The following is a 9,206-nucleotide window of genomic DNA, read 5'->3' as shown; positions in this document are numbered from 1 at the left end:
CTTAGGATGCATGCATCATTGAAACACCATACCTCCACTGTGACTCGAAGCAGCTTTATTTTGGCTGTCTGTAAGAGGCCTATATCTCCTGCTGCTCTGCCCTGAATGCAATAAATGGCCTTCAACTCTTATGATAGTTCATGCCTGGCACTTTATAACATTTAAAAAAGTACAATACCCTAATGAGGAACACATTGTGATTGTAAGTAATTTAGCACACAAAAGTGTAAATCCAGTCACTAATTTCCACTAGAGTAAATCCATTTAAGCAATAGGTTTAATACAAATGGTCCAAAGCAGATGGCCCAAAAGGAGCCACCTCTGGCTGCTCTGGCGCTGCAGTGACCGCATGGCCCTCTCCTGAATGGGCTGCTGGCCGGCTCTTGTGGTCTCCACGTAGCTGACATCTGTTTTGGGGCCATGAGTTCTATAAACACCATGTCCCCAAAGCGGTCCATATGTTTTTGGCCAATGTTGAGCTTTCTCTGAAGTAGTTCATTCAGTGGGTCTATACTAGCTGGAATTAGTAAACTGACTAACTTTTTAATTGCTCCATCCTCAATATCACATCCTTTCAAATACTTAAACAGGGATATCATCCCTTCTGAACCATCTCTTCTACAGGCCAAACATAACCAGCTCCCAAATTTGCTCCTCATAAGGCATGGTTTCCAGACTTCATTTTGGTTGCCCTCCTCTGGACATGCTCCAGCTTGTTGGTATCCCTCTTTAATTGTGATGCCTAGAACTGGAGACATTACTCCAACTCTATAGAATTAAACCATTACAATGAATTCTAATACAGAATATAAAAAACCAATACAACCATTAAAAGTCAATTCGGGAATGACTGTTGAATTGAAAAGTGTCCATTTGCCAGCAGAAAGGGAGCAGTAAGAAATTAACCTGGCCTCCCTAGGGAGGCAATTCCAGTCTCTGGGAACTGCCACCGAGAAAGCCCTCTCCCTTGTACCCACCAAATATGCCTGGGAAGGTTATGAGACTGACCCCCCTCATCCACTCCAAAGATGTTAGAGCTTGGACAGACTCATCTGGGGAAATACACTTCTTCAGAAATCCTTGCTCCAACCCATATAGGCTAGGGTTAGAATCAGATAGCTCTCCATATCTTGATGGACTGCAGCAGCCAGCATTCCTCACTACTACAGTAGCTAGGGCTGCTATGACTTGCAATCCTACAACATCTGGAGGACCACATGATTCTCATTGCTGATTTAGGTCAAAAGGCTGTTAAGGTCATTTGAAATCTTTCCCCCTGCCTAGCTGTTAATAGACAGCTTGGTGAAATCTAATATTTCAGGTTTGCTTAGAAAATGATCAAGCATACATTGACCTTGAATTTATGAAGAAACAAATATGATTAGACTCGAGTGCAGCCTTCTGATTTATCTTCCTGTATTTTATCCAGTATATGCCTTTTGCTGTTTAAGTAGTACACAACATGGAGAGTGCTAGTTTACATATTCCATAATTTTCAGTTATAAGCAAATGGGTTAGACAAACATTTGAAATCACAAAGGAGCAGTTTGCATGTATCACTGCCACCCCCCCCCCCCCCCGATGACTACAGCAGGATGCAGTGGTGCTTAATTTCAGCCAAATACTGGACACCTATGGAAACAATGTCTTAACTGTGAATTAATCTGGTCTATTTTTGCCATGTAAAAATCCCTTCTGTGATTATTCACACCCTGCCTTCTAGATAAGCAATTGCCTGTGTTTCTGCTCTTGCTCCATTCATTTTACATTAATTGTAACATGCTCATACTAACCACACATTCTGATGCTCCTTTTACTGGATCAGAATTTTCCTAAGCAGAAGGATTAAATTCTTCTATTACTGTTGCATTATTGTACATAACAGTGGTGTAGAACATGTGGACTATTGGATATTGTTAGACTACAGCCCTTTAGCATTAGCTGATGAGAGCTGCTGCTCAGTTACATCTGAAGAAGCCATATTTCCCTCTCCCTTTGATATATAGGAGGGATGTGCAGCTTTAGCTATCCAGATATTGCTGGACTTCAACTTCCATGTTCACTCATCACTGCCTGTGCTGGCTTAGACTTTACATGCCCTCTATTATATATATATATCCAAGAACGTTGTTTAATTTATGATTTTAAAATGGCGATATTTTAATTGTTTTTTTAAGTTTATTGCTATCTTTTTAGCTATTTACTGTATATACACATGTATAAGTCTATCAATTGTAGTCAAAATTGCCTCAAAAAACCTGGGTTGACTTATCCATGAGTCAATATAAGTTCTGTACTTTAAATCTTAATTTAAAAATGGATCCTCTCCTGGTGAAAGGCAAAAGTGTAATCTGTCCTGGAAGCATTGACCTCTCTCTGCTCTCTCATCCATCCAGCCTTTATTGTGAACACAAACACTTGTATTTTTTAAGTTGTTTGGCATTGTTTTCCTTTGCTTTATCCTTTAGATCAGTGATGTCCAAACTCTGTCCCTCCAGGTGTTTTGGACTTCAGCTCCCAGCATCCCAGACCATTGGCCAAATTGGCTGAGGCTTCTGGGAGTTGAAATCCAAAACACCTGGAGGGACAGAGTTTGGACATCACTGCTTTAGATCCTTTATTACATGCCCCTAAATTTTACCCTTTACTTATCCATAATTTTGGCCCCCAAACCTGCTTTTGACTTATACGTAAGGTCGACTTATAGTTGAATATATGTGGTAGTTTTATTGTTTATGAGCTGCCTTAGGTCCCACACCAGGAGAAAAGCGGCATATAAATGCAATAAATAAGTAAGCAAATAAATGTTTTCTTCTCCCCTTACAGATCTTGGGTTGCTGGGTTTGGATTCTGGTAGCGGCTACCAATGTGTATTTCCCTTTGCTGCAAGGATGGGTTATGTATGTGTCGGTCAGTTCCTTTGTCATCTCCTTGCTCCTTCTACTGTCCTACCTGTTTGGCTTCCACAAAAACTATGAGTCATGGAAAATTCTGGTAAGAAAATCTACATGTCTGAGTAGATTTGCAGAAGGAAGAATGTCAAGATCTTCCTTGTCCTTCCTCCTCATGTCTATGAATATATTTTCTTCATTTCAATAATAAATGGGCTTTGGAGTTCCACTTTACATTTTTGTTCTCCTTCTCCCTCAGGATAGCCTTTACCATGGAGCCACTGGCATATTCTACATGAGTGCTGCAGTGTTACAGGCAAATGCAACCATCCGTTCTGAGACAGAAGTGCCAGCAGAACATATACCCCGCTACTATCAACTTAATGTTGCAGCCACGGTAAGAAGAAGATGATGATGATGATGATGATGATATTTATATCCTGCTTTCCCCCCAAAATTGGGACACAAAGTGGCTTACAAATTAAAATAGTACAATTAAAAACATATAAAAATGCACATTAAAATAGAATTAAATTAGTACAGTATTAAAAATCACTTATTAAATGAATAAAATGCAATCAAAAAGATAAAAGCACTTAAAAACAGTACATATTAATACGTTTTCATACAAACCTTAATCAAAGGGGCCTAAATACCCTAGAGGCACGTGATCCTATCTGATCTTGGAAGCTAAGCATTGTCAGCTCTGATTAGTACTTGGATGGGAAACCACCAGTGAATACCAAGTGTTGTAGGCTATATTTCAGAGGAAGGAACTGGCAAAACCACCTCTGAGTATTCCTGCCAAGTTGATGAGCAACTGAAGGCACACACACTTACAAAACAACCCTATTTCAAACTATAGTTTATGACATTGGCTAGTTTCAGTAAATGAAAGCTCAGATTAACTGGCAATCACAGTTCACATGTAACACTACAATATGGTTAATCTAAAACAAGTGGAAAACGTCTGCCTCTTGCTCTGGCTGCACTGGGAAATGAGAACGGAAGGTGGAGCAGGCTAATTCTTGTGATATTAAACCATTATAGAAAAATGTCACCTGTTCCTTCCCTCCCTCTCTCTCTTTTATGTATACCCTCTGGTTTCCCTTTATACAGTTGCATTTATAAACTAGTAAAATGGGGCTCACAGTTCTGTAACAAAGGGTTACTTTACTAAAATTTTTATTATTATTATTATAATATTTTATTATTATTATTATAATATTTTTATTATTATTATTATTATTATTAAAATGAGCTGATGTCAATCTTGATGGCACCCACAGGAATTCAAGGGAAAGTTTACACAACAGAAGACTCAAAGGGCACATTGTTTGTACTGTAATGTTTATAGTTCATCACGTTAGTATAGATTATGTTCATTTCCCACTGATTAGCTCAATTAATTAACTCATCCAGCATATACACATGCACTGTTCATCTGATAGGCTGTGTGTGCTTAATGATTAGACTTTAAGCAAAAGGATTTATAATTCTTAAACCGTACAAATGTTGGAACACACTTTCAAAGATAGCATGTAATCTTTGGTCTCTCAGTTGACACCTGCAGCTTGCATAACAGAGGAAAATCCATAGGGATAATTCCGGTGTTAGTTCAGCTCCAAATAGAGTTTGATACTATGTGCCACCAAGACATTAAGGGTTTTACCCTTAAAGGTGGCCTAAAATCATTGTGAAGGCATCTGTTAATGCAGACATGAGTTAATGAATAGATTTAACTATTGTTGTTGTTGTTAATTGCTTCAATTTATGGTTGAAGCAATTAACCTATGGTTGAAGCAATCTATGGCTGCATCAGCTTCAACCTGTGGTGATCCTGTGGATGAGAGACCTCCAAGGCACCCTGTTATTAACAGCCCTAAAAAGGTGCTGCAAACTCAGGGCTGTGCCTTCCTTGATTGAAACTTGTTGTTCTTGTTGTTGCTGTGTGCCTTCAAGTCATTTCTGACTCATGGCGACTCTAAGGCGACCCTGTCACAGGGTTTTTCTTGTCAAGTTTCTTCAGAGGGGGTTTGCCATTGCCATCCTCTGGGGCTAAGAGAGCATAACTTGCTCAAGATCACCTAATGGGTTTCAGAGTCAGCTCTGGATATTCTTAGTCTGGTATGCTAACCTGCTCTTACAAGGGTGGAGACTGAAAGAATATAACAAATAAAGGTTAAGTCTTTCTTATTCTGAAATTCAAAATATTCCCAAAAGCAGTTTTTTCCCATGAGTGGCTGAGATAGTTACATCTTTGATTTCGGGTGGTTCAGTATGCACAAACTTTGTTTCATGCGTAAAATTATGAAAACAAGGGCCTGTTACAGATTGCCAAAATAAAGCTGCTTTAGGTCTCTTTGGAGGTATGCTATTTAAATGATGCATGGGTCCTAAGAGTCTGGAGGTTGCGCCAAAGCCACACTCCATTCCTAAGCGCTGGAGTGCAGCTTTGGTGCAGCTTCTGGGTTCTTAGGATGCATGCATCATTTAAACAGCATACCTCCAAAGAGACCCGAAGCAGCTTTATTTTGGCAGTCTGTAACATTACCTTCAGGCTATGTATATAAAGTGAATATGAAACATAAATGATTTTTGTGTTTAGATTTGGGATCCATCTCTTAAATATCTCATTATGTATGTACCGTATATACTGAACTATAAGTCGATCTCATCTATAAGTCAAGGACAGATTTTGGGGCCAAAATTACAGATTTTGATATGGCCCATGGATAAGTCTACCTACAGGCATGTAAGGAGCCAAAGGATGAAGCAAAAGGAAACAATGCCAAAGAACTTACAAAATCCCAGCAGGCATAACAGTTTGTGCTCATACTAAAGGCTGGTTGGATGAGACAATAGAGGAGGGTCAGTGCTTCCAGGGCAGGCCTTTCACCAGGGGATGGTTCCTTTTCTAAGGGCCCATTCACACTACAAAAAAATTCGGTTTTCAAACCGATTCAATCACGTGAAGTTCATATTCACCCTGAATCTCACACAAGCGAATCCGGGGCTTGCACACCCGTTCCGTGGTAAATGGCCCCTAGCGCGGGTCTTTTGAAATCGGCGCAAATACCGTTTCTTTTGAAAAACCCCGGGTCCTGGGAATGAGAACTTTGGCCTCGATCACGATCGAGGCAAATTGAGGGAGGGATTTAGGTCAGAGGGTGGGCAAAAGGCAAGGCATTTCCTCCCCTCATCGGAGGGGAGGGGGAGGAGGAAAGAGCCCTGGGCAGAAGGGAGCAAGGGAAGGCATTCTTTAGGAGCCTCTTTTCCCTGCATCCCCTGCCCAAAGCCCTCTGTCGCTGGGCATTCCTTCCCTTGCAGGAGGAAAAAATTCAGGTCACAAACGGAGCTCATGTCAGGCAACCCCCCCCCCCTTTTCAAATTCAAACAATTTTTTTTGAGCAAATATGCGCATTGTTTGTATTCCAGAGACAGAGAGAGCCGGGCTTGCAGTTTATATCCTTGGATCTCCTTGCTTTCTGCAGAGGGAGAAGCTACAAATGTTGCCAACAATCAATGTTACATTTTTAACAATTTTTTTTGAGCAAATATGCAAATGATTTGTCTTCTTGAGCAGATACAGCAAGAGAAGCAAAGGGAAAGCTAATGTTGCTTTTAAAAGCATTAAAAAAAATGCATGGCAATCCCATCCTTTGCCTGGGACAGGGGCAGATCTGACCCAGAAGCCCACAGGTTTATAAAAGAGAGAGAGAGAGAGAGAGAGAGAGAGAGAGAGAGAGAGGCATCTCTCTCCCTGCTTCAGCCGCTGAAACCCCTGTGCCTGGCTCTTTAAAAAGGGAGGACACTTCCCCCGATGCCCTGCAAACGTCACCATGACGATAGCTTGATTGGCAGCGGCCACCTTGCCAGCAGGCACAGAATGCATTCGATTTCTAATTTAATGCATTCGATTTCAATTTGTAGTGGGCACTTGCTAACGGAGCGATTCGGGGGAGGGGCATCCGGATCATCCCAGTTCCTTCCAGGTCTTTTAGGCCAGTATGAATGGGGCCTAAATAAATGTTAAAGTATAGCACTTCTATTGACCTGTGGATAGGTTGACTCATATTTTTGGGGTCAGCTTTTTGACTAAAATTTCTAGACTTATACAAGTATATACAGTATATGCAAATACAGATATTCCACAATTTTTAAAATATCTGAAATCCCAAACACCTCTGGTTCAAAGCATTTCAGATACGGGAGACTCAGTCTGTAGGTATTATGTCCCAGTCACATGTCTGTCTGTCTGTACTTATTTATTTATTTTTATTTTATTTTTCCTTAGTTCTTTGCATTCCTCACTACACTGCTGTATATTTTGCACGCCTTCAGCCATTACTACCACTGAAAACCATTGGGGAAGAAAACAACATGAGACCAAAGTCAACCTCCAAGAGTGGCATCACTTGGAATCTGTGCTCCAAAACAGATTGTTCATATTTGTGTAAGAATAGAGTTCAGGCTTTTCAGCCTCAAGCACCTTCTTGAACCGAGTTTGGCTAAAACCCGCACTTTGTTCATTCTATCCTGCGGTGCTGTGCTCTGTATGAAAACTCACTCAAATCTCGATAACCAGTTTCTGGTAATTTGTGGAATATCCCATTCTGTTTCACAGATTTTGCCTTGTAAAAGCATGTGTAAATAATATACTCATTTATTTAAGAAGCAGTTTTTCCAAACCTGGTATTTTCACGAGGAATATTTCTATACTAACTCTGATGCTGAAGAACCTTGGTGAATTGTGAGTCTGCTATGGAACCATAAATGTTGACGGCTGCATCTACACTGCAGAATGAATGTAGTTTGACACTGCTTTAACTCAGTGCAGTTTGACACTACTTTAACCATGGCTCAGTGCTATGTAATTCTGGGATTTGTAGTTCTGTGAGCTATTTAGCCTTCTCTGTCAGAGAGCTCTAAAGTGTTACAACAAACTACAGATACCACACTTCCATAGGGTAATAATAATAATAATAATAATAATAATAATGATAAACTGTTTATTTATATACCGCTTTTCCTTGAGATCAAAGCGGTTCACATCAGGTAAAACTATGACAAATGTCATAATACAGTATAAAAACAGTGAAAACATTCAATTACAATCATAAATATTCAATAAAATTATCTACAATAAGAAATTAAATGGTCAAAACTATAGGCTATCAAGTATCTTAATCTAATTGGAGCCATGACAGTTAAAACGATGTCAAACTGCATTAATTGAGCAGTGTAGATGCAGTCTCAGTTGCTATGAGGCTAAGCCTATAGGGCCTTATTGTTGTGTACCCTGGAATATACCCATCATTTTCTTTTTGTCATGGCTCACAGGGGAGCTTGTTTGGTTGTGGGTTCTAGTTTCTTCTGCAAGGTTTCAGAGTATTCCAAGTTTCCCTGGAACACAGCATGAAAACCATTCCCTCAGTTCATTTGGCTAACAAGATGTTCACTACTGTAAACCAGTAATAATGACTAGTGTCTAAATGACCGTATTCATAATTTTTTTGGTTATATTGTTGGCCTAAGATGACTTTTACCTCATCAGCTTTACATGGGGATTATCCTTAAGAATGTACATGCCTGCAAGGAGTGACAAATTTTATTTACTTCAAGGGAGGAATGGTAAATTTCTATATAGGGTGTATACCATTTGCCCTCACATGGGAGCAAACTTAAAAAGAAAATATCATCCTGTGAAACTGAAGAGGTATTCATCCTGTTATGATATTATCATGTCCAAAAGTAGTGAATGAAGCCTCTCTTATCTTTCAGTACTACTGACATATGTAAAGTTTTTCCCCATCTTTACTTATTACATCGAAAGGTTTTTTTTTCCCCATGGGGTAATGCAAAGTAACTTATTGGTGAACCTGTATGTTTTTTAAAATGTTATTTTCTTCATTTTATATTGCTGTTTTATTTAGTTATCCTTTCTTTCTGGACAACATGACTGACTTTCCTGTCTTTGCTTGGCTCATGTGTGTTTTTTAGCTGATGCTGTCAAAGATGTTTACTCAGAGAATTGCCAGAATAATTTCTTTCTCTTTGCTGCAACTGTATGGAAACATTTCTGTTGTAATGCTTGGTTTATATCCTGGACCCTGGATTTAGTGTCCAGGGGTTATTCTTTTGTAGTTTAAGCATCCCAGGGCTAAACATATGAATACCATCATGGCTACTTTTCACTGGAACACAGAAACAAATACAACAAAGATGACACAGCATTTTTCTGTGTTCTTTGCAAGACTAGGGAAAATACAGCTGAGTGCAGTTTTCAGCAAGGCAGTTATAAGCAGAACTTGC

The 9,206-nt window shown here is 39.6% G+C and overlaps 1 protein-coding gene across 1 annotated transcript in view; it reads left to right on the top strand.

Annotated features, from left to right (window-relative positions):
• The window catches only part of MALL (mal, T cell differentiation protein like), a 22,303-nt gene extending 14,570 nt beyond the window's left edge, over positions 1–7,733 (top strand). The window contains exons 2-4 of the mRNA XM_042445674.1: positions 2,827–2,994; positions 3,151–3,288; positions 7,189–7,733. Coding sequence (XP_042301608.1) covers positions 2,827–2,994; positions 3,151–3,288; positions 7,189–7,251 — 369 coding nt within the window. The 3' untranslated portion in view covers positions 7,252–7,733. The remainder of the gene's footprint in view (positions 1–2,826; positions 2,995–3,150; positions 3,289–7,188) is intronic.
• The last annotated feature ends 1,473 nt before the right edge of the window (positions 7,734–9,206 follow it).

This window comes from Sceloporus undulatus, chromosome 1 (genome assembly GCF_019175285.1).
Source record: "Sceloporus undulatus isolate JIND9_A2432 ecotype Alabama chromosome 1, SceUnd_v1.1, whole genome shotgun sequence".
Classification (NCBI taxonomy): Eukaryota; Metazoa; Chordata; class Lepidosauria; order Squamata; family Phrynosomatidae; genus Sceloporus; species Sceloporus undulatus.
The sequence above is the reverse complement of the archived record's forward strand: the minus strand, read 5'-3'. Positions and strand labels throughout refer to the sequence as shown.